Source organism: Schistocerca serialis, chromosome 4, assembly GCF_023864345.2.
Source record: "Schistocerca serialis cubense isolate TAMUIC-IGC-003099 chromosome 4, iqSchSeri2.2, whole genome shotgun sequence".
Lineage (NCBI taxonomy): Eukaryota > Metazoa > Arthropoda > Insecta > Orthoptera > Acrididae > Schistocerca > Schistocerca serialis.
In genome coordinates, this window is record NC_064641.1 from 833,570,926 (window position 1) to 833,598,278 (window position 27,353).

Sequence of the window (27,353 nt, forward strand, 5' to 3'; positions counted from 1 at the left end):
ATTGGTGCCAGGTTCCGGGCTAATCGCTTTGTAATATAGACAGCTGCTGCATCCTATACCCACTTCAGTCCTCTTATTGTTCTCCAATGTTGATCTCTTTCTACAATCACCCCCAGCCCCCACCCCCCTTTTACACCCCCTCCCCCCCCCCTCTCTCTCTCCCTCTCCCTCTCCCTCTCCCCCTCTCTCTCTCTCTCTCTCTCTCTCTCTCTCTCTCTCTCTCTCTCTCTCTCTCTCTCTCTCTCTCTCTCCCTCTCCCCCCCCCCCCCCTCCCCTCTCCCTTCCAACACCAAATTAACTATCCCTTATACTTCAGGCTTCAAGATATGTCCTACCAACCTACCCCTCCTTGTAGGAAGGTTGGAGGTTGTGCCATAAAACTGTTTTCTCCTCAACTAGGTTTTTATTTAACTTTTATTTATGTTCATCGTATAGCCTCTTATCATGATCCTATCAGTTCAATTCAGCTGACTTTCCATGCCCTTCAGCGTCTCTAACAGGATTTTAATGTCATTGTCAGACACTAAAATTGTAATTTTTTCTTCTCTCTGGACTTTAATTCCCTTTCTCCTTAGTTTCTGCTTCTGCTTGCTCATTTTAAAGATTGAGTAACATGGGGGTATGCTACACCTCTCTCTCACTTCATGCTTAATTTTTCCTTCCCCCATTTATGTTATTTGGCACTTAGAACTGCAGTCTTGTTTCCGTACCGTTTGTGGATAACTTTTTGCAACTCATCATTATTGTTTTGCTTATTTCTACAGTTTTCTGAAACCCATAGCAACATCTATCAGTTGTTCTATCTTTCTGGAAATAATTTCTTTTACTATTTTACCACTGAGCAAGTGCCCTGGCACTGATGACGGACGATGCTGTTGTATTTTGTGTGATTGTAACTCCAAATGAATGCACTGTGAATGGGCCATTGTTATCACCATGTGTGACAGTCACAGGTGTGTACATTGTGACTGTATTAGGTGATTTATGAGAACTTTTAAAATCAGTTCTTCACTCAGCATCTGCTACGAAATCAGTGTGCTTCCATATACTTTCTGACAGCAGTTCCTACTAGTCCAGTTATTTAAGTGTACAACATGCTCTATGTTCCAAAGTTGCACATCATATTTCAAGTACATAATATACCAGAAAAATTGCACCTAAAGTTGCATTTTACTATAGAAATTGCTTATTGAAATCATGGAACTTTTAGAAGAGTTATGCGTGTTTTTCAGGGAAACTTTGTGCAAATTTTTGCTTTATATTGCCACCACATGCTTCAGTCACTGGTAATGTGGTACTTGTTTTGAGGATGCCCAGTTGCTAAGCTCATTAGTGCAAGGATGCCCAATTGAAGTAATTAGTGCTGGAAGATGACATTCTAAGATACTGTACAGAATTGTCATCTAGTGCCAAGGAAAAAGAAATCTTACAATGGCAGAATCATCTGTCCAGGTAGAAAAAGAATGAATCAATGTCAGCATGGCTAAGACATATCCTAATTACAGTTTTGGCACTGTAGATAGTGTGGCACAGACTAATGGTGAAAATATTGTGAATGGTTTTCAAAGTTATAAGCAAGTGGACATTTTTGAAAAGTTTTTTAGTTATGAGTTGTTAAATAGTGTTATGAAAGGAACTATAAAGTGTGCAAAAGAGGGGAAAAACAAACCACATTTTGCTTCCTCAGTAGATAGGTTGAAAGATGACTTTGATGGTGGTGCCTGTTAACAATATTATACCTCATAATAAATGTCTTGAACTTTAAACACTTCCTTTTGTAGATAATAATGAAGTGAATGTCAGTGAAAATGTTCAAGGTACTAGAGCAGAAATTTGGTTACCACTATGGTAAAAAACTATCAGTTGTGAGAAATTTTTTATGCACATCTTTCAGCAAGTAAAGTAATGGCCATGTTTTATGGTTGTAATTATCTGGAGCAATTTTAAAAATGAAACCCATTAGATCTTGACATAAATGTTGGGCTTTGTTTGGAGGTAGTAGCTATTGTTATAATTTTGGTCTCTACTGTGGGAAAGATGCCTCTGACAATTCTCAACTTATGAAAACATGAGTTGTGAAATGAATTGTAACATATATCATTGACACATACAGCCATGTTATATACCTTGATACCATTTTTGGTTCATATGACCTGTGTGTGGAACTGAAAAAATAGACTTCTGTGTGACAGGTACAACAAGACAAAATGACTCTTCATTGTCTTTTGTTACCGGGTAAAATCTTAGCACATGTCCTATCATCCTGCCAATTCTTCTTGTTAGTATTTTCCACATATCCAACTGAAAATTTTGAAACTTTTATTTTTATGTTATAAAATAAAATTGAATTCTCACACAGAAACAATAATAAGCTCTCCTTAACTCATTGACATTCCTTTGTCTGTACTGTAGAGCTGCATTATAATATGTATTGGTGTATTGCTGATGTTCTCACTAATGTTTCCAACCTTACAGCCCTTGCACATAGGCCTGGGCTGTTTGGAAGCTACAGCTCTACCAAGTTGTGAAATGGCGAGTTACAGTGCTGAACTCGGATGTGGGGGAAGCGGTATTCAAGTAATTGTTCAACCTTGCCTAAATTGTGGAGGCAAATACAGGGGCAGTTTCCTAAAACGGCATATGGCTCTTCATTTCTTAGTCCTTTTGCAGCACATTCAATTTTTGTTTAGTTGTGTATCATTTGCCTTATTGAGTTTATTAATTTAATGCATAATAATTTCCCATACTGCCTTTCCTTTTTCTTATGACTTGCTAATGAGTTTTGCTGTATTACTTGCAGTGCATCTTTAAGTTTTGTTTGTAGCTTTTCCTCTGCATTAAATAAAACTCTTTCATCTTACCACAAGATGCTGTGATTGAAGGTGATGGCCACTGTTTCTCTCAGTTTGCACAGTAATAGTTTGTGACCCGTTTTAAGTCACAGTGTTGCAGGTATCTTTTTAAGAAAGAAACCATTCATTCATTCATTGTGTTCCATAGGTCCCAACAAGGAAAACTTTCAGTTGTGAGGGGCAAGTCGAGGCATACATTACCAAGAGTTTAAAAAAATAACAAAATATGTTTACTGTATTAATAATAAACTGTCACTATGTTGCTTAGTGCTGTTTTCACTTAGCTATCTAAATTTAGTCAAGTAAATTTTGAAAAAAAAAAAAAAGTTTTGAAAAAAAAAAAAAAGAGAGAGAGGGAGAGAGAGAGAGAGAGAGAGAGAGAGAGAGAGAGAGAGAAAGGACCTACTGCCTCCTCCATTTTATTACACATCTGCTGTTTACCTGGTATTAGTATCTTAATATTTACTTGATTGAGGTTGTACTTTTTCAAAAAAATATTTTTACATCTATAAATATTGAGTCCTATATCTTATTTGTCATACAGTTTTGTAAGAAACACTGCTGCTTGCAGTTTAGCTAATAAAAATTTGCAATTGTTGAATATAGATAGCCAGATAATTTAGAGAGAGAGAGAGAGAGAGAGAGAGAGAGAGAGACGCTAATGAGGAATTCTGTTTTGAACTTGTAGGGATTCCAAATTTATTGTTGTGTTAGATGGAAGCTTGTTGAAAATCTTCCCACCAGAGCAAATAATTCCATTCTGATGCCTAGGGCAGGGGAGCAAAGTCTACATAAAAATTATTTTTTATGTCTTGTGTAATGACTGTTTAAATCACAGTTTAGCTAAACCTGATTTTTATTACCAGCAGCAATAAGTGTTATTTTACTTTTTTTATGTTAAATGTGAATGACTGTTTAAATCACAGTTTAGCTAAACCTGATTTTTATTAACAGCAGCAATGAGTGTTATTTTACTTTTTTTGGGTTAAATGTGCTGTCCCAGAAGATAATTCCATAAGACAACAGAGAGTAAAAAATATTCAAAATAAGCCACCTCTAATTGCCTTTAAGTCAACACAATAAGAAATTTTTCTATGTGAATAACACACTGAACTGAGCTTTTGAATTAGGTTATCTGTGTGTTAGCTCCATTTTAACTTTTATTCAGCCAAACCCAAGAAATTTAACCTAGTGTGTTTCATTTAGTGTATGGCCAATGTCTTCTTCTGGTGCGAACACATCTAAGGCTGTAAGATTTCATTCGTACAAGCAGGATGCCATTAATGCCACAACAAATCAGTTTAAAGGTCAAAAGGTAAAATTCTGTGTTCTGACCCTAGAAGGCCCAGTCATGCCCGATGAACCTCTGCGTCATCCTTTGTCAGTGGTGTCATTCAATGCGATAGGGAGGGGTATGTGGAGAGTGCATCGCTGTAGCAGTCGTTGTCAGTTTTCTTTACTGTGGAACTGCTGCTAGTCAGTTGAATAGCTCCTCTCAGCTAGAGCACTCTGTACCAGTTCTCACACCAAGGAAAAATCCCTGGCAGTACCAGGAATCGAACCTGGCTCCTTCATATGATAGTCAGCCATGCTGACCACTCAATTATGGAGGCAGACAACACTTTAGTTTGCCATGTAGAGATTTGTGATCTATGCAATCACAGACCTTGGCAAGGTCGCAGAATGTATCAACAGGATAATTTTTCTTGCTTCGTTTTGCTAGGACTTCATTTGTGAGGTGGTGTTGTTGGTTTCTTTGTGGAGAATCTTTCGCGAAAGCCAAACTGAGAATCAGTTAACAAGTACTGCCCACTCAAATCAGTTGGCAGTCTATCATAAGCCACGTTCTCAAACACTTTTGAAAAGATTCTAATGAGTGATACAGGTCTTGAATTACAGGTGGTTTGCTTATTTCCAGTTTTGTAGTTTCTTTTTGAGAAAACAAGGCTCCATGTGGCTATGTTTAAGAAAGAGCTAAGTTTTCCATTAATACTATCTGCTTTATAAATTTCTCCCCAGTCTTCTTCCTGTAATTTCTATCCAAACACTCTGTTTAAGGCACTGTTTATTGTTTTGCAGTACATCTGATAAATATATTTATTGCTAAAATTTGATCATCGTGGCCATATAACACACTGAGCATTGGTTTTACAGTTAAATCACTGCAAGTGGTTGGGTGTGGAATCATGTCGTCAGTAGCTGTTGCATTATTTGCTTCAATACTTGCAAGGAATTTTACTGTAGAAAATAATCCAAAGCTGGGCATCAACAACTCTTGGTGGTCTCACTCAGTACTAACTGATACAAAATTGAGATTGAAACCTCCACAGCCTAGTGAGTGATTCTCCAGTTAAGTCTGCATAACATGCTTAACACTGTTTCTGTCTGCCAAGAATGAAGTGCTCAGATTGAAAAAGTTGTAAGATTGGGGTGCAATCTTTCAACCCTATTGTTCAATCTATATATCAAAGAAGCAGTGGTGGAGAGAAAGGAAGATTCATGAATAGAATTAAAACTTCGGGTGAAAGGGTATCAGTGATAAGATTCAGTGATGATATTGCTATTCTCTGTGAAAGTAAAGAATTACAGGATCTCATGAATGGAATGAACAGTCTAATGAGTACAGAATATGTACTGAGAGTGAACCAAAGAAAGACAAAAATAATGATGAGTAGCAGAAATGATATTAACGACATTAAACTTAACATCGAAATTGGTGACCATGAAGTAGAGAAAGTATGGAAGTCTTCTACCTTGGAAGCAAAATAGCAAGTGATGGATGATGTAAGGAGGACGTAAAAAAGCAGACTATTGCAGGCAAAGTGGGCACAAAAGAAGTATCAAACATGGGCTTTAATTTGAGGAGGAAATGTCTGAGAATATGCTTGGAGTGCAGCATTGTATGGTTGTCAATTGTGGAATGTGGGAAAACCAAAAAAAGAAGAGAATTGATGTGTTTGAGGTGTGACACTGTACAAAGATGCGGAAAACTGCATGGACTGATAAGACAACGAACAAGAATGTTCTCTGCTGAGTTGGCAAAGAATGGAACATGTAGAAAACACTAATAAGAAGAAGAGACAGGATGACAGAATGTGTTAAGACATAAGTGAATAATTTCAACAGCACTAGAGAGAGCTGTAAAGGTTGAAAACTGTAGGGACCATCAGAGATTAGAATACAATCAACAAATAATTGAGAAAATAGTGTGCTGCTCTGAGATGAAGAGTTTGGCACAAGGGAGGAATTCGTGGAGGGCTACATCATATCAGTCAGAAGATTGATTTTTTGGGGGAGGGGGGTGGAAGCTGATTTATGTAGCTTAAGATACTTTTGCTGCTAAGGGTAGCAGTTAATTTTGGAAATGATCTAACATATGAATGAATGTGTTAAGTTGTGATGTGTTTGTTACTGTGCTCCTTGTACCATACTACTAAATTTCCAGCAAAAATGGAAAATTTCTATACATAATTTCAATGGCACACCAAGCAAATGAATCTCATCACTATTGAGATTAATTTAATGTGTGTGTCATAGTAATGCAACTGATCTCACAACATTCTGCTGAAATGCATCATGCTAATTAAACATTAGTGAAGGTGACTAAAGCAGCAGAAATTATTTCATAAATTTACATTATAGTCATAGAGCTCGAACATGGATAAATTTATGCTTAAGATATATCTTGCCAATGGTCTGTACACTGGTGATACTAAAAGATGGATTAAAGTTATAAAAGCTGCAATTTTTTTTCCTCGAACTTATCACACAAAAATTGTAAAACTTGTCGCTTCTCGATCTAATCTCCCTGCAGCTGTGCACTTTTTTTTTCACAATGTTGATGTCATAATTCCGTGGCTGCTGCAAACACTTCTTTAGGAGCCTTATTTGACATCTGAAAAATTGGTGATGAAATAAAGGCATAGCTAGTGAATGTGCGACCATGGAGAGAATCTTTCATTGTAGGAAAGAGCCAAGCCAGACCAGATAAGTAGGGAGCATTAATCACCTCAAAAGTTATTGTCATAAAGAAACTGCAGCATTGCATTTGCCTGATGCGCTGGTGCATTGCCTTGTTGAAAGAGCCTTTACCAGGTGTTTTTCACACAATGCTGGAAGGAACTTGGTCTTCATTAGATCTTGTAGGATGCGCCTGTGACCATAGTTCCCTTTGGTATGTGATGAGTAAGGATTATGCGATCACTAACCCAGGAGATGGCTGCCATCAGATTTTCAGCAAAGCCGCTTACCTGAAATTTTATGGTGACAATGAGTCTGTACTTCCATTGAGATGACAGGCACTTTGTTGTATCTATGTTTCACCCAATGTCACTGTCAGTGGAAAGGAAGTCTCATTCAACCCATCATCGTGTGTCAGCATTGCTCAGCTACATGCTATGTGCACAGCCTTCTGGTCCTCTGTCAGCTTCATGGCACCCACCTGGAGGACACTTTTCGCAATTTCAGGCTTTCATGCAGAGCTGTATGCACAGCTCCCATAGAAATATCAACTTGTGCAATGAGTTCTATACTCATTTGGCGATCCTCCAAAACAACTTTCACCACTTGCCCAGTAATTTTGTCAGACCAACTGGTGCGAGGTGGAGATTGTCTTGGGTGGTTGTCATGTGATGTTCTGCATGTTTTGAACTGTTGCACCCATTAACACACATTAGATACATCCATGACACAATCACCACATACTGTACTCAAATGGCGATGAATTTCTCTCTGTGTCACACTGTGCAAATTGAGGAAACAAATGATTACATGCTGTTTTTGTAATGAAAAGTTCATCATTTTAAGTAACAAGCATCATTCTCACCACTCCGCTGGAGTTGTGTGTGCTGTACAGTGCTGCAATTTCTGTCACATATTCACAATGAGTGCACACAACATGTTTGTATCTGTTTTCAGACAAGAGAAAAAAAAAAAAACTGAGGTGTTGTAACTTGAATGCACCTCAAACAAGCTTGTGTCCCTGACCTACTATTGTGGTGCACATTCAAAAATCTGTTCATTAACCTGAAGGGCCTGGAACTGAAGTACATCTTTTACGTAAATAGCCACTCCCATTTCTTTCTTATTAGTTCTACGCCAGTGTGCTACTAGCTTGTATCCATCAGAACGAATCTGTTCAGATTGTTGGTGTTGATCTCACTGCACTGAGGCAGATTCAAAAACAGTTGTTTTGTAGCATATCCAGTTTATGTTGTTAGGATTTGCTGCATATCATGCTCTAGTCAGTGAAAGACTAATATTTGTGTGTCTGGTCACTTTGTGAATATAATCACAAAACACTTTTCTGGTGACATGCTAGCCCATTTTTAACAACTGTTCATCCACATTTTTAACTGTCTTGGATGTGTACAAAATAACATCATCTGTATATTGAAGTGCGGAGCAAATAAATTGAAAGGGATTAATCTAAATTCCACTATGCAATGTATGGAACAGTGGGTTAAAATGCTTCTTATAATAGAAACCTAGGTCCAGTTATTTGTTTGTCATTTGTATGTAAACCATTCTCTTTTGTAGATATGCTGAGATTCCAGTAATCTGGTAACCTAGTTTGTCCCAATTTCTCGTGCAGTGTTGGTATTTGAACGTTGCTGTTTGTCGATAGGATATGGAGGAAAAATACAATCAGTTACTTTCTTTCTTTGGAGTCAACAAAATACATCTGAAGAAATGGTAGATAAATTGCAGATCTATCCATGACACTTGAAAAAGCCAGATTGGGACTTCAATTGCAATTCATTGCATTCCAACCAATATTCTGGACAGTTTTTAATGGGTCTTCACAAGTGTTCTATACACATGAAGGCAAGGCACAAAGGCCTATAAGGTGCAAAAATTCTAGCATCCTTCTCAGGTTTTAATATGGGAATAATCATATGAGTGGCCCATTCCTCCATTAGCTCTTGTTTCATTGAAGATAAAATTAAATAAAGTGTGGCTCAAGGTGAGTTCCTGTGCAGTGTATAGTGAATAATGTCAAGCCTAAGTGCAGTAACCTGAGAGGGTTTTAAGGCATTTTCTCATCTGTAACATGTAAATGAATTAAGGGAGACTGTGACTGCTATGTGCTGCCTGTGGAATTAGGATCGATAAGATAGTGTAGCAGAATGTTCCATCCACAGATGTTTGCAATCTGGCGGTATTTCTCTGCAAAAGTTTTTTAATATTTGCATTTTTTGCGAAGCATCAGTGATGCTAGTATTGTTTTTTGCACTACTACAATATTCAGGCTAGGATACTTTCTTGCGATGCTTAAAGTACTTCTTTTGATGGCGTTCTCCCTTATGTTTTCCAGATATTTTTGAAAGTTCTGTTCCTTAGATAATCCATGTTGTTGCATCTTCATACTAACAGAAAGGGAATTGTAAAATTATTATCCTATACACACAGAGTGCAGTAACTGTGTATCCATTCTGTGTACTGCATTAGTGAAACGCAGAAGTCACATTAATGCTGAGTATACAGGACGGTCACTGAACAATGGCATTACAAATTAGGCCATAATTGTAAATGTATTTCACAATATATTGAGAGAAGGATTACTGTCCACATGCAAGAGGAATATGCCACGGGCGAGAGAATTATTTCGTTCACTGAATACACATTGTGTTCTGGAGATCTCATCAAGGAGGAGAATAATCAGATCTTTGAAATGAAAGGATGTGTTATAAAGAGAATGCTAATAAACTGTTCTGCCTACTATGCTAGCTGCTGATTAATCATGGTTCTGTTTGTGTTATAACAACAAGAATTGGAAAATATTTTAAGTTTTTTTGTCACTTTCTTCTTGGCAGGAAATATAGTCATGCTCTGCTCTTTGCTGGAGCTAAGAATTTAAGATTAGAGAAATTTATTTGCATTATGATTAATTGTTTTTATAACTAGGAAATCAAACTTTTATATAGTTATACTGGTTGTTTGAAGGACAGTAACTACTTTTTCACAATGTTAAAGTGTTGCCTATTGCTAGAACACACAGATATGTATATACTGCAACTCCCAGAGTGCCAGAGGGAGAGGAAGAGGGATTCTATTATTTTGTATGCATCTTTGTTTTTTTACTGAAACAAGCTAAGTGAGAAATATTTAAGCTTTGTTGCAAAATATTAATATCCCAGCAGAAGGCTGCTCCACCTACACATGTTTTTACTTTATTAATTGAAAAAGATTCACCATCTTGAGGACAATAGTGTTTGAAACTTTGTACATAAAGAAAAATTATTTGTGTACTGTGCGTATGAGGCTTTCATGACTGGGAACATTATTCATGGCAGTAACAACAATAATTTTCTAGTTTAAGAGTCACTTTATCTGAATAATTTGCAAGAGCAGTTCTTGAGTTTATAAAATGTTGTTTGGATGGAAAGGAAAGATTAGAGTGCCACATAAAGGGAACATTCATATTCTGCAATTATGTTCATTCATTCCTTTGTTGTACACTCTGTCTGCTCATGTACCCCAGGGCTACTTCAGTGAGCTATTGAAAAACAACTAAGGTGTATTACTTCTGTAAATCTCTCTCTCTCTCTCTCTCTCTCTCTCTCTCTCTCTCTCTCTCTCTCTCTCTCTCTCTCTCTCACACACACACACACACACACACACACACACACACACACACACACACACACACTCTCCCCCCCCCCCCCCCCCCCCCTTCCTCACTCACACACTTGCTTCTGTTGTGCACCTCTTCTGTCATAAATTTAAAAATACAAATTTGATTATGTAGATTTGACTGAGCTAATTTGAAGTTTTAGCTAATGATCAACATAAATGATCTCTTCAATTTACAGGTTGTCAATATGATAGCTAAAAATATTCTTGAGTTATCAAATGTGCCTGCTGACCTCTATGAATGTTTAGAACTGGTCCAGAGCTGGTACTCTGGCATATACAAGAATTCTTTGTACCTTATTGTGCATAATATTGATGGCGAAATGTTGCGCAATGACAAATGCCAAGATGTTCTGAGTCGTCTAGCTAGCACTCCTAATATATACCTGCTAGCTTCTATAGATCACATAAATGCTCCCTTAGGTAAGTTATTTGTTTACATCTGATTTGACTGGTAAACATATTGTTAGAAAGTTTTATATGTGATTGTGCATGCATTACGATACTGGAAAAAGTTATGATAAATTTGCAGATTTTTGCGGGGGATTAAGCATATTATCAAAGTACAGTTGTAATAGCATGACATGGACAGCATGTAATGATCAAAGGAGTGATTGCAGTATCATGATTGCAACAAACATTTATTACAAGATAGTTTTCAATTTAATGGTGCTGCTAAGATGATGTCATACAACTTGTAGATGGTAACATGTAGCATTATGAGTAGGCATAGGGACAAGAAGACATTTTACTTATTAACAATAAAAACTGTGCCATAGTTATTAGCTCCATTTTATTTAATGATGTCTGAATTTCTCTTCCTGTTTGATCCAAAATGTGTTCATTAAGACCATTTCTGGGCACCTTATTTGTCATTTTATGTCACGTTAATACATCAAAGGAAGTCTGGAGACATTTTAACTGTATGAAAGTGAGTTATACTGCAGAGAATGATATAATGCTGTGCCACAAACATTATGCATTTCATAGCTAGAAGAGGATCATTAACTGAATGCAGTGGTGCATGATATTATGATACTATCAATTAAAATATTATGGTGCTCCATCAATAAACCTGAAGTTTCTTTGCTACCCAAGTAGATCTATGCTAGTTCTATCAAATGAAAAATTCATTACAAGGGGACAGAATGGCTAGCCAGTACTTATCTTTAAGTGGCAAAATTTCAGCACTACCAATGCACACATTCAAGGTAGGAAGAAAACTATAGCTATCTTTATAATATTTAGATATTTTTCTTAGGGATGAAAGAGGACCCATCTGTTGTAAGAACAAAGATCTTCGTCTCCCCCTTATGGTCACACCAGGTGGATTTTGTAGGCAGCACTCAATTTCTACTTCCACATAGATATTTGAATAAATGTGTGAAATAGTGGTATCACAAACTGGAAACAGATAGATTCTTCATAAGCTAAGGCAGGCAAGTCATGATAGGAAGACTAACACAGTCAAAGTCCATGCACATGCATGGTGATGGCATGTACAAGTATTTCTGAAGAGTAAAACAAACACAGACCTAAGCATCATGCTGTCTGTTGTGGAGGTCACACTGATATCTCTGCAAGATGTGATCATACAGTTGGCTCCAACCATTCTTACATTGGCTCAGGAAGAAGACTTAGATGGTACATGGCTGCAGACTTCATGCCAGGCAGCTTGCAGCATCACTGCCTGATATTGTAGCAATTACACAGATTGATGGGGCAGTTTCCATACTGATGTACAGTAGGGCTACTGATGTGGGTCCACTGCAACCTGAGGTCTGAGTGATTTTTGTCTCCTTCTTAAACTTTCCCAGTCTATCCCTCTTGCTTCCCTGGGGAGGATGAAACTGATATGAAAGACAGGTATACTTATTTTCTACTTTAAATGTGTCTATTGTCAGTGATGGAATTTTGCACCCTGAAGGTGAGCACTGACCACCTGTTCTGTCTTTTTACAATTTTACAAAACTTTCATTTTTCAGTGTTAGTACTTCATGAGATTCAACAAATGGCCAAGACAGTTTCTGTAAACTGATTTGAGTTTCTGCTCTGAAAGACACCGTGTTGGTATATTGGCTGGCACAAGTCTGCTTAGTGTGATGTCTCTTGTATTGTGTGGCTTCAGATCAATGTATGTTTTACTCTGATGAAATTGTCATTACATACACTTATTTTTGCAGAATCTTGCTGACATTAGTAAGTTCATCGGGACCAACATCGTCCATCATTTCAAACTCTGGTGGTTATTCAAATCATTACTGAGGCTGTCATGCTGAGTGCCTAGCAATAAATGACACAATTACCTGTAGCTTTAATCCCATTTGTCTTTGCTGTTCTTGCACACTGACTACCATGTTCTTGATTATAACAGAAATATTGATAATAACAGGAATATCATAAATACTTTCCTATCCAGTCTTTTTTATCATAAGTCATAAATATAAAACAGATACCTGACATTTTCTTCATATTTTGTTATAATGCATTACTTTATAGATTTTTTTATGACAGAAGCTAGTATGAGTTGTACTTGAAATTCAGTTTTGATTTTGCAGTCTGGGATCAAGCGAAGTTGAGCAGCTTTAACTTCACATGGTGGGATGTAACAAATTTCCTTCCATATTTCATGGAAACATCATTTGAATGTTCTGTGATGGTGAAAAATTCTGGGAGCCTGGCACTATCATCATTAAATAATGTGTTCAAAGCTCTCACAACAAATGCACGCAGTATCTTCCTGCTCATTGCCCAGCGCCATATTGAAAATAAAGACAACAGTAATTTTCGAGGTAAGCCTAAAAACTCAAAACAGTTTGTTAATGTTGTCAAACAGTCGAAAATCCAGGATGGAATGTAACAATATGATGAAAAGGAAAGTTGTTACTCAACATATAGCAGAGATGTTGAGTCACAGATAGCCATAGCGAAAAGACTGTCACAAATAAGCTCCCACCAACAAAGCCTTTGTCAAAAATAGATGACACAAGTATGGCTTCAGCTGCCAGACTGGCTGAAAGCTTATTTATGACAGCCTTTTTGTTGTGCCTATCTACGACTCAGCATTTCTGCTATATGGTATCAACTTTCCTTTTCATAATTTTGTTTATGTTATAATTGTTCTGGAATTTATTACTAAAATTTTTGAAAAAGAATGAACACTTCAGTTCTTGACTCGTAAAAAACTGAAACTTTATTGATAGACCTAACTGTTGTTTCCTCACTTTTCAAATATTGCAACCCTTAGAACATTCTGTTATACTTGAAAACTTTGTAAATTGATCAATTTAGAACTTGTAAAAAATGATCAAGAGTTCATACACACAACTTCGCAGAAACAGATTTTTTAAACAGATAGAATTAGTTAATAATGAAGTAAATAATATACACCAAATAAAAAGTATGTTAGATTTACTTTAACAGACTCTTTTTACTCCACTGACAAATATTCCTTTCAAAAATTTAACCCCTAAGCAGGTAAAAACAAAATTGGCCATCCTTGTGGTTATAGTTGTGTTTTTAGAAATGCGTTAAAATGTTCTGTTGCCTTTGATGAGCACCCTGAAGTTATCTTGTAATTAGTCAAAAGCATATTTACTGTCAGGCTTACACAACAGTGAAAACCATCTACCAAAATAAAAATAGACCAGTCATGTGTGATTACTGTCCCATTTCAACCATCTAATATCTGAAATTTTAGAGACAGTGGCCTGCAGTAGAACAGTGACAGCATAACTTATTAATTGCATCTCAGGTTAGGGTTCTCTACAGAGTAAACTGTATATGATCTCATATTTGAAGTCCTATGACAGCTTTAAAAAATGCTGTCAGTATATTATCCTGTGCTTTGCTAAGGCTATTTATTGTCAAGATAATATATTCTATGTGGGAAACTAAAGTGTTTAGCTTTAATGGTATCCATCTTGTATTGATACAATTTTACTTTTGTAACAGGAAGTGTGACAAACTGTATGACAGAAATAAATACAAACTGTGACTTTTGTCACTAATTTACCTAAATGATCTTCCGCTATTATTGAAGGATAGATGAAAATCTGTAATGTTAGCTGATGACAAAAGCCATGTGATCAAGGGTCCAGGCTCATCCTTTAAAGAAACAAGCCACACAGCCAAACGTGGTCCACAACTGTTTTACAGTAACAATTTTGTTGTAATCTTACAGAAATTTATATTACGAAATTCGAGCAGTCAAAAATTCCCTCTGGCATCAGAACTCGATGTTGGTGATCATACGCTAAATGAAACCCAGTGTAAAATTTGTTGAGGATGCTGTTAGATAACAAATTAAAATGGCGTCAAGTTAACAAATTTAAGTTTAAATCACCATACTTGGTTCTGCATGTTTTGCAATTAAAATATCTATGGTCATGTTGATTTGAACATCATGTTGTCTTAGAGAATTATCTTCGGAGCAATGCACCTAATGTAAATAGTCTTTTTTTCCTCTTAGGATTCCTTTTTTCCGCAATCACAGTGACGCAAGTAGTATAGATTATATAGCATCTTTTGCAACTGTAATAAAAGTCCTATTTAGACCATATGTGTTTCTCTTTATTTCAAAGTTTTTTCGGTGGTCACTGTAACAGTTTGGATTTTCTTACAAATCTGTTTGTCTAGATGTTCTCACGCTTTACATTGCTAATATAAGACAGTATTAAATTACTACTCACAATTTTATGCCTCTTACTTCAGTCCTAATGTTATTCCATTCACAGGTGCTCAATTTTTAGAACATGTTCACTGACAGTGAATACTGGAGGGTTATAATTAAACTTTTCCTATTTAAAACATTATAACACAGGAACTAATTACCATACAAGTACCAACCTTGGTAACATTAATGTCAAGGACATGCGGAAAAAAATAATGCAGAATCAATTCAATTGAAACACTTTTAATGTGCTGATCTAGTACATCGTACCATTACATACTGGTACCATCACTGCCACAAAAAGGGCTTAATATGATGCCCATCAGTGTCCAGAAGAGTCAGAAAGCACAAGATTGCATTCTTCACAGCAGAATAAAACATGTCCATAGGTATGCTGGCTACCTCTCTTGATATACTGCGCTTCAGATCAGCACACGTGTGAATGTTTCCCTTGTAAACCCTGTCCTGCAGGTAACCCCACAACCATAAATGACAGGGAATGAGATCAGGTGATCTCAGTGGCCAATTTGATTGTTTTTAAATGTGTTTTGGAGATGCAGGTGAACTATATGAGTGATGTGTGATGGGGCCCCATCTTGCGTGAAACTGTAGAGTTCAGTGCGTCTCTATTCTGTAGGGTGGGCATAACATGCTATTGAAGGATATTGTGATAATGCTGGCCAGTCACACTGCACATCTTTGGTCCTTGAGTGCCAACCTGTTAAAAAAAAAGAATTGGCCAATGACGAACGTAACTGTGAAGCCACACCATAAGGCGATGCATTCACCATACAGAGGATCTTCATGATTGGAGATGAAGATCCCCAAACTTGGCAATTCTGTGTGTTCACCTCACCTGTCAGAGAAAAATGAGCTTCATCTGTCCATAGGATGGTCCAGGGCCAGCCCTCGTCAACTTCAATCTTTGTGAGAAACTGGAGAGTGAAGTCAACACATCGTTGTATGTCCTGTGGTGCAAGCTGCTGTACAGTATAGATCTTGTATGGATACCATCTTCATATAGATAAGGCTAACTGGCCATTGACCACCTTCTTCTGTGCGGATGCACATTTATTGCCCGAACTGTTATGGGACTCAGTAAGATTGTCTGCTGCGAGTAATGAGTGTAATGGGCAGGGGCACTAAGAATGTAGTGTGTGGACATTAAGTTGGGAATGTGGGTCTCACAGGGAGCATGCAGGGGATAAATCCCTGCAGTTGCACTAGCCTCTGTGCCCTCAGTGGCTCAGATGGATAGAGTGTCTGCCATGTAAGCAGATCACCTCGGATTCGAGTCCCCGTTGGGGCACACATTTTCGACAGCGTAGGATCTTGTTTTAGTTATCATTTCATTCTAGAGTGCTGCATGGACACCGATGGTATCTGTTTTTTCGGACATGTCCGAAAGAACAGATATCATCTTCATATCGATTACATACTATCTTCTCGGTATATCCAAGGAAATGAAATTCTGACACAAAATTTTTACCATATTGCTACATTATCAGTTGTACAGTCACCAGTTAGCAGCCACTTAATTCTATTCTTGGAATATTGCAGGAAATGCCTTGTATGTACACATAACAATACTTAACCTGAAAATAAACGCGAGGCATCTAAACCAGTGGTTCTGGCAGGATTAGTGAAGCTAACTGAAGAATAAGTTTCGGCAATGGCAGGAATAGTTACAGAATTAATTATGACAAGATTCTTAGAACGAGAAGGAGAAGAAACAGGGGCATCACACAAATTAAATGGAAAAATATGATGATACCAACTTAATATAAAAATTTTGTACTACTCCTTTTTGGTCTCGTATTTGAGAAACTGGAGCACATGAATGAAATATGAAACTATTTTCTAACCTAAAACTTTTGACTTGTAGTAGGCCTAACAGGCATTTGATGTTGGTATCTAATGAATTATGTTCTGTCGTGTTATTTGTGTGAATGAGGTATATAAAAATGAACATTTGTGCCAAAACAGTCTCACTTATTTGGTTTGTATTACAGTTGCTGCAATATTAGAAAGGCCTATTATTATTATTTTTTTTTTTATCTAGCAGACAGTGATAAAATAGATGTAACCAAATCGAGAAACCATGCCAGTCTTGGGTACTACTCATATTAACAGCTTGTTCAATATTAGACTACAACATTTTGATTTTTGATGTAGCAAAATGTTCGACGAACTTTGATGAGGTAATATATTATTTCACAGAAGGGCAAGAACACTGTGTAAAGCTGTAGCAAGAGTAGGGAGGAAAAAATGCTGGGACATAAGGAGTGCAGAAATGTGTAATGTCTTCCTTATCTCTTGTCTTTACTGCTTTTATGTCTCATATTTAATTTTATGTCACACGAAAGAGGAAGTTATTAGCTAAACAGCAATAAAGAATGCAAATTTTCTGAAGCATTCTTATTCTCCCGGTCACAAATAACCCTACCCAGTATTAATTGTGAGTTTTTTTAAAGGGGGGGTAGGATGTCAAATTGGCTGACTGGGAGCAGGAGAGGCATCAGAGGTCTTTCTAATTTCCACTGTCCTGAATGTAGGTTGGATGGCTTCCATTACAAAATATACACGTTTGAATTCCACAGAGTGAAATACAGTGACGTCCAATAGAAGAATGCTGTGTGAAGAGGTGTGGCACTGTACTTTGGCGCATTTAGGATCGAATAACATGTCTTACATTTCCTTGAACATATATGTTTTATAGGTATAACTCTTCAGAAATACAAAATAAACATATCTGTGAAAAACGTATTTTTAAAAAATTTTTGACGTCCCTTCTCAAACACTTGAGGGGGGGCATCCACTATCAAGTTTTTTCCCCAGTTTGGAAATATCGGAGATACAGGGCTGTAAAGTATACCACGCATGGCAGAATGACGCTATCCAAAATCAGCACCAAGGCAGCTGTGGTACGCCATGGGCTGTAGGTGACAGGCGTGAATGACAGCTGTAGGTACGTGTACGGGCGAATAGACATGCAGCGAAAGCTGGAATTTGAGTGCCAGTACCACAACTGGATATCCACTGAGTGGCGACAGGTGGCAGTTTCAGATGAATCACATTTTCTGCTCCATCAGATAGGTGACAGCTGGTTTGTATGGTGAGAAACATCTGAAAGTGTTGTGTACATAGTTCCGCGTAGTCAGTGCATACACAACTTTCCCACTAGAGCGCGCCCCACTAAGCACAACAGTGCAGGCGCAGCGCTCGTCTGTCTCCGCTCTACGAGATGGCACTGCCATAAAGACGGACCACATTCTGCTTCCGCCGATCTGCATATTAATATGTAACGCAGCCAATGAGATTGCTGCTAACGTAGAACCTTTTCTCCTCGCGGATCACACTCGCGCAGTGATACATCAACGCGCGAGGTATTATAACGAGTGTACAGGCCTCCGATTAGTCAGTCTGCATTTATCTGCCTCAGTCTGCATTAGTCTATAGTCAAGTTTCAGTCTGCGCCTAATAAGATTATCATATTCCTGTACATAGCCATGTAGATAAATGTATAGACACTTTGTCAAGTATCAGAGATATGTGAGAATAAGATTAACGTACCAAGACCAAAGGAACTTCAGATTGTCAATTGTAATAGCATCCAGAGCTAAGTTAAGTAATGTTTATGCTGGTTATTATTTTAATAAATGTGTGTGAAAATTTATCAAGTTCTGTTTAAAGTTGGTCACCGTCAATCAGCTACTCTAAGTGTGCAAGTGGCATTTCTATCGTCTGACCTAACGGCAGAAGATAAACACGCCACGATAAGACCACGAGACATATTGCTGACACTTGCCTACTTTGTTAGAGCGACAAGTCAAATAATCTGATGGTGTGTGTACCAAAGGTCTTACAGTACGCACTCCACAGAAAGCAAACACCCTGCAACAGTTGTTGGAAGGTCCAGGCGGAAAGAGGAAGTGTTGTGGTTTGGGGAATGTTTTCATGTCATTTCTTGGGTGACCTCATCATTGTGGAAGGCACATTAGATCAACACAGTATGCATTTATCCTTGGGGACCATGTCCAGCCCTACAAGTAGTTTGGATAGATAAAACATTTACCCACCAAGCTGTGGAAAGAGAACACACATATAAAAAAAGGTTTTATTTATGCAAACTTTCAGAGCGAGTGGCTTTTCCTTCTGGCAGAAGAGTTGAAGAGGAAGGAATGAGGGTGAAAGAAAAGGCTGGAGAGGTTTAGGAAAAGGGTTGGAGTTTGGAAAAGTCACCCAGAACCTCGGGTCACCGAACAGGATGAGAATGAAAGACAGACTGTTGGGGACTGCACCGGACAGATTTGAAAACCTGGGAGCTTAAAGGTGGAAGACTGTGTAATATGCAATACTGATATTACTGTTAAAACACCGTTCGCAAGTTAATAAGGAGCAAAAAGCTAGGTGTATTGTGTGTAACAGAGGTGAGAGAGGGACGGCGAAAAATAGACAGGTCAGAAAATGAAAGATGTAGAAAACTAAAATGGAGTGAATAAAGGAGTAGTTACTGTGAAGAATTACTGAGACAGAAGAAATTAAAGTAAATTAAGGCCAGGTGGTTGGTGAGAACCAAGGACACTGGTGTGTGGTGAAGAATCCAAATGATGCATGTGGTGAAACAGATCTGACTTCCAGCCCTAAACCTTCATTTGATCATGCTGCTTTGGTGAAGGACCTCCTTTCCTTCACAGGTAATATCCATTGGAAATATCATTTTGCAACCCAACCCCAAAACCTTTCCAACAGCAAATCTGACACTGAACCCTGTCTTGAACAGTTCAGACCACGATCCCAACTTGATCCACCACCACTACCTCAAGACCACCCCCTTCCAAGCCTTCCAAGAATTCCTCACATCCAGCATTGCTTCACAATCCTTCCTCAGTCCCCTACAACATGACTTTAACTTGTCTCTGCAGAACTCCAGGATCTGCATTCCCTAAAAACTGATGACTCCATCATTATCCTCCCAGCAGACAAAGGATCTACAACTGTATTATTCAACCAAAAGGAGTGAAGGTCTAAGGCAGCTGTCTGACACCCTACATACAGTGTCTGCCATCGAGATGCCATCCCTTTGATTCAAACTGACCTGCAGTCTCTCCTAAAAACCTCAGCCCTCTCACAAGGACTAACCTCCATCCATAGAACTTCTTACTCCGCCCAAACCACGGGCCCTCACCTTTTACCTTTTTCCTAGGATTCCTGGCCATCCTATAGTAGCCAGTTTGAAAGCATCCACCAAATGTGTATCTGCCTTCATTGATCAACACTTGCAACGTTTAGTACAAAGACTTCCCTCCTGTATTAGAAACATCAACCATTTCCTAGATCCTCTGAAATCCGTGCCTGTCCCACTCCCACCAAACACCTTGCTAGTCACCATTGATGCTACCTCCCTCTCTACCAACATTCCCCACGTACATGGTTTGTCTGCTGCTGAAGACCTCCTCAGTAAGTGCCCACCTGATTCCAAACCTAGACATTCTTCGTGCTCATATAAATCAACTTTATACTTACCAACAATGACATCATCTTTGAGGGCAGACGTACAGACAGATCAAGGGTATGGCCATTGGAACCAGGATGGCTCCTTCCCATGCCAACTTTTTTTCTTGGGTTGGAGGGGGTTTTCCTGGTATTCATAAGCCTTCAGCCCCTGGTTTATTTGACATGCATTGATGACAACTTTACCATATGGACTCATGGTGAGGTTGACCTGTTAAAATTCCTGGAATCTCTAAATACCTTCTCCTAATTAAATATCACATGGCGCTATTCTGAATCCCATGCCACTTTCCTTGATGTCGATCTCATCCTCACTGAAGGCCAGTTACACACTTCTGTCCACATTAAACCTGCTAACAAAAAACAGTACTTACATTTTGACAGTTGCCATCCTTTCCATGTCAAACATTCCTTCTCATAGAGCCTTGGCATTCGAGGCAAATGTATTTGTTCGGATGCAGACTCTTTCCAGCAGTACACCACCATTCTCATCTCAGCCTTCAATGGACGTAATTACCTTACCAGCCTAATTCAAAAACAGATTTCCTGGGCTATCACATCCAGTCCTGGTACTGCTGATCCCTCCAAAAAAACAACTTTGGAGCACACCACTTGTCACCCAGTATTATCTTGGTCTTGATTGCATTAATCAACTACTTTGTCGAGGCCATGACTTCCGAAAATCATGCCCTGAGAAACGATCCATTCTGTCTGAGGTTTTGCCCACCACACCTAGAATAGCTTTTTGTCATGCTCCTAAACTCTGCAATATCCTTGTCAGACCCTATGTTCCTTCTGCACCCATCTCCCTACCCTATGGCTCCCACCCCTGTGACAGTCCCCACTGCAAGACTTGCCTTTTGCATCTTACTGCAACCACCTACACCAGTCCTGTAACTGGCAAAACATATACTATCAAAGGGAGTGGCATCTGTGAAACGACATATGTTGTATACCAGCTGTTGCGTAAACACTGTTCAGCCTTTTACATCGGCATGACTACCACCAAGTTATCTGTTAGGATGATTGGGCATAGGCAGTGCACAATATCCTGTTGCAGAGCATGTCTTACAACATGACAGTAGTGACCTTGGTGCCTGTTTGGCCATATGCACCAGTTGAATTCTTCCCCCAGACTCCAGTTTCTCAGAACACTGCAGGTGAGAACTCGTGCTACAATTTGTCTTTGGCTTTCGTCACCTATCCAGCCATAATTTACATTAATTCCTTCTGTCTCAGTATTTCTTTGCAGTAATTACTTCATTCTTCACTTCATTTTTGTTTTCTACTTCTTTCATTTTCTGATCTATTTTTCTCCAGCTGCCTCCTGCCTCTGGTACATACAATGCTTTTAGCTTTTCACTCTTATTAACTTGTGCACTATGTTTTACCAATAATCTCTGTCTTTCATATTTCCTCGTTTTCCATGTTTAAGCTCTCAGCTTTTTAAATCTCGTCTGGTGCAGTCCCCAACAATCAACCTTTCCTTCTCATCCTGTCCAGTAAGTCACCCCTGACCTGGGGTCCTGGCCAACTTTTCCGGATGTTCACTTTTTTCTTCACCTCTCCTCCTTCCCTTTCAATCCTTCTGCCGGAAGAGGGAGCCACTGCCTCTGAAAGGTTGCATATATAAAACCTTTTTTTTATATATGTATTCTCTTGACACCGCTTGGTGAGTAGATTTGTTATCTATCCAACTACGTTATATTGTCAAATATTGATTAGTTTCATTGTTGTATTATGGTACAAGTAGTTTGTTTTTCCTTGGCACATTGGCATCTACCAGCAGAACAATACTGGCACATTGGTATCTACCAGCAGAACAATGCAACATCTCCAACAGCTTGTAGTGCATGTGCATTGTTTGAAGAGCACCAGGATTAGTTTACTGCATATTCCTCTGGCTACCAATCTCTCCGGATTTATATCAAATCGAGAATCTGTGAATCTGCCTGGATCAGGCTGTTTGTGCCGAGGAACCCAGCACAGCTGGCCCAAGCGCTGGATTCAGCATGGCCCTACAAACATGTCGGAACCTTCCGGAACCTCAATGGTTACTTTCCTGCATATCTCACATTGGTCCGCACTGCAAAAGGTGGTTATTCAGGCTTTTGACAGGTGGTCACATTAATGTGACTGGATAATGTGCACATAGTTGTGGTAACATTTATAGGTTTATTCCATGCTCATGTGGTTTGTGTGTCAAGTGCTACTTGAAATGTACACATACCTTTATCTACAGTAACGTTCTATGATGGCGTGTATGCAAAGTAGTAATTTGTCTTGGGAATGTAATGCGCAGATGCGCAGATTAGAAAGGAAATTGTTGAATAGTAAAATTTTATACTATCTCAATTTTAACCGCATTTTTCTATGTCTGTGGACATTTGTAGCTACAGTCTGGGGCAGAGATATTCTACTAGAAAAGCTGATGGACGGTAACTGTTATGAGTTGAACATTTCTTTTAAAATCTTTCATAAGACTTATAGCATTGAAAGCTTTCCTGAGTCAAATTTTACTAAAAATTTGAATGTACACAACTTGGCTTTCAATTAAATCCAGTTTGACAGTGGCAAAAGCCGTTTAGTAACTTCTAATTTATTCATTTGTAGTCTTATTTCATTGTCACTTATGCTGTCTCCCAGGAAGCTTATTGCCTTCCTCACAAACTCTGATACTCATAGTAGATGTTCATTCCACCAGTTTCTAAGTCTATTACTGCTTTGTGCACTAAATTTATATTTCCTGTTCAGTGATATTAAATTGTAGTATTGAGTCATGTAATCCTTGCTTGAGGAAGGCTCCTTTAATGCTGGAAGTTAGTTCAGTAAATGGAGAACACAGTTCAAATAGCACAGTAAGCTTATTCCATTGAAATATGAAGGGAATTAAAGTTAAATTAGATAAATTGCTAATAGGTTTTGACACTGGTATTATTTTTACCTCAGAGTTTGTCACATAGGGAAGAAATACTAAGGCTTCCTTTGGAAGGGAACATCTCATTTGATTTCTGTGAAAAAGCGTTTATTACAAAAGGAAGGACTGGCTATTTATATCAAGTGTAATTTTTTATTTAAAGAAGTTGACATATCAAAATATTGTAAAAAACCAAATATTTTAAGGTTGTGGAGCAGATTCTGAATTTTCAAAGAAAAAAAGAACTTTTGTTCATAATTCAGATCCCCCATTTCAGACTACTGGGTTTTCCTCTCCAGACTTGCTCCTGTGCTAAGGTTGATTCTTAAGAAGCACATGAAGTTCATTTTGTTGGGATTTCATTACAAACTGTATAATTGATTCTCCAGAGAAACAAGGGTTATTGGACTTAATTGAATCGTACAGCCCAGTACAGACAGTGAACTTCCCGTTCAGAGTCCAGGGAAACAACAGTATGATTGTAGGCATTGCCTGCAATTATTATTGTTCTCTAACAGAAGGGTACAGTGTGAGAAAACCTAGTAATACCATGTCAGATAATGATGCACAGGTAATAATACTGAAAAGAAATGTGGCAGAATAGTGAACAAGGGATTTAGAAATGCAAGTTTTCTTGCAGTGCAGACACTTAAAGCAACTCTCAAAGGGGAAGCTTGTTAAGAGTTCTACAATGCATACAACTTGAATGATAAGTATAATACATGTCTTCACGTTTGTCACCTTCCATGGTAGCTCTTTCTCACTGAGAAATTGCAGGTAGACAAATTAGAATATCATGTAGGAGGAAATGGGAGCTGTATCGTAATATGATGAACAGTCAGATGTAGGTAACAGAATTTCACTACTGCAGAGTACTGATTAATGCAATCAGACAGGCAAAACAATGCATTACACAAAGAGAATTAATAGCTCTCACAGTATAATTAAAACTACATGGTCAGATGTGAAAAAGGTATGAGGGGTGAATGAGGGTGTTCAACATATTACACCTCTTTTGTATGAGACTGGAACTGTTAGTGATCTCCAGAGTAGTACAAAATATTTGATAACCACTTCTTGTCAACATTTGGCAAGTTAAATCAAACTTTTATTGGTGCAGGTAAATATACAGAACTCTTAGCAGTTGGTGGTCTGAGAAACTGTATCACATGCAGTCACAAGAAACAAGCAAAGATAAAACTGAATTAATTATTAGAAGAGTAAAGACTCCTATTGGCTATGATGACATTTCAAGTGGAATTAAGATGATCAGCACACCACACATTACCTCTGTATTCAGTCATCTTTGCAGTTTGTCTTTTAGGTGTGGTCTATTTTCTGGCTGACTGAAATACTTGTTAGTGAAACCAATTATATAATAGGTGTTAGAGAGAATGTAGACATATACTGCCCAGTTTCTTTGCTGCCAGTGTTTTCGAGAAAGTAATATATAGAGGAGTAGTAGCACATCTTACTCACAAAATCTGTTGACAGACTCACAGTTTGATTACAAGAAATGGGGTGTCAGCAGCAAATGCAATTTACTGTTTTTTGTATGAAGCACAATCAGTGTTTAATGATAATGTGATGACAATATTTTCTTTGATGTAACAGCAGTATTTGAGTGCGTGGACCATGCAGTACTCCTGCATAAGTCGGAAAATTATGAGATTAGGAAGAAAACTTAACAATGGTTCACTTAATAACTGGGGATTAGCAGGCTGAAGAGGCTCTTTTCCAGTGTCAACAAACAGGAAAGTGGTTTGAATCTGTATGGGATCATGTAAAAAGTGTGGGTGGGAGAGGGAGGGGGGGTGGGGGGGGGGTGGGGAGGGAAAAGAAGGAGGGGAGTGGGGTGCCACATAGTTCTGTTCATATATATATATATATATATATATATATATATATATATATATATATATATATATATATATATATATATATATATAGAGAGAGAGAGAGAGAGAGAGAGAGGGAAACATTCCACGTGGGAAAAATATATCTAAAAACAAAGATGATGTGACTTACCGAACGAAAGCGCTGGCAGGTCGATAGACACACAAACATACACACAAAATTCTAGCTTTTGCAACAAACAATTGCTTCGTCAGGAAAGAGGGAAGGACAGGGAAAGACGAAAGGAAGTGGGTTTTAAGGGAGAGGGTAAGGAGTCATTCCAATCCCGGGAGCGGAAAGACTTACCTTAGGGGGGAAAAAGGACGGGTATACACTCGCACACACACACATATCCATCCACACATATAAAGACACAAGCAGACATATACAGAGGCAAAGAGTTTGGGCAGAGATGTCAGTCGAGGTGGAAGTGCAGAGGCAAAGATGTTGTTGAATGACAGGTGAGGTATGAGTGGCGGCAACTTGAAATTAGCGGAGATTGAGGCCTGGTGGATAACGGCAAGAGAGGATATATTGAAGAGTAAGTTCCCATCTCCGGAGTTCGGATAGGTTGGTGTTAGTGGGAAGTATCCAGATAACCCGGACGGTGTAACACTGTGCCAAGATGTGCTGGCCGTGCACCAAGGCATGTTTAGCCACAGGGTGATCCTCATTACCAACAAACACTGTCTGCCTGTGTCCATTCATGCGAATGGACAGTTTGTTGCTGGTCATTCCCACATAGAATGCATCACAGTGTAGGCAGGTCAGTTGGTAGATCACGTGGGTGCTTTCACACGTGGCTCTGCCTTTGATCGTGTACACCTTCCGGGTTACAGGACTGGAGTAGGTGGTGGTGGGAGGGTGCATGGGACAGGTTTTACACCGGGGGCGGTTACAAGGGTAGGAGCCAGAGGGTAGGGAAGGTGGTTTGGGGATTTCATAGGGATGAACTAAGAGGTTACGAAGGTTAGGTGGATGGCGGAAAGACACTCTTGGTGGAGTGGGGAGGATTTCATGAAGGATGGATCTCATTTCAGGGCAGGATTTGAGGAAGTCGTATCCCTGCTGGAGAGCCACATTCAGAATCTGATCCAGTCCCGGAAAGTATCCTGTCACAAGTGGGGCACTTTTGTGGTTCTTCTGTGGGAGGTTCTGGGTTTGAGAGGATGAGGAAGTGGCTCTGGTTATTTGCTTCTGTACCAGGTCGGGAGGGTAGTTGCGGGGTGCGTAAGCTGTTGTCAGGTTGTTGGTGTAATGGTTCAGGGATTCCGGACTGGAGCAGATTCGTTTGCCACGAAGACCACCAAATCCTTTCGTCTTTCCCTCTCCTTCCATCTTTCCTGACAAGGCAACCGTTGGTTGCGAAAGCTAGAATTGTGTGTGTGTGTGTGTGTGTGTGTGTGTGTGTGTGTGTGTGTGTGTGTGTGTGTGTGTGTGTCTATATATATATATATATAATGGAAGGAAACATTCCACGTGGGAAAAATTATATATAAAAACAAAGATGAGGTGACTTACCGAACAAAAGCGCTGGCAGGTCGATAGACACACAAACAAACACAAACATACACACAAAATTCAAGCTTTCGCAACAAACTGTTGCCTCATCAGGAAAGAGGGAAGGAGAGGGGAAGACGAAAGGAAGTGGGTTTTAAAGGAGAGGGTAAGGAGTCATTCCAATCCCGGGAGCGGAAAGACTTACCTTAGGGGGAAAAAAGGACAGGTATACACTCGCACACACGCACATTTCCATCCACACATACAGACACAAGCAGACATATTTAAATATGTCTGCTTGTGTCTGTATGTGTGGATGGAAATGTGCGTGTGTGCGAGTGTATACCTGTCCTTTTTTCCCCCTAAG

General features: G+C 38.7%; 1 protein-coding gene across 2 annotated transcripts in view; it reads left to right on the top strand.

Annotated features, from left to right (window-relative positions):
* The window catches only part of LOC126473447 (origin recognition complex subunit 2), a 116,009-nt gene that overhangs the window by 82,592 nt on the left and 6,064 nt on the right, over positions 1–27,353 (top strand). For both annotated transcript variants that reach the window (XM_050100499.1, XM_050100500.1), the window contains 2 exons: positions 10,667–10,910; positions 13,046–13,279. In XM_050100499.1, coding sequence (XP_049956456.1) covers positions 10,667–10,910; positions 13,046–13,279 — 478 coding nt within the window. The remainder of the gene's footprint in view (positions 1–10,666; positions 10,911–13,045; positions 13,280–27,353) is intronic.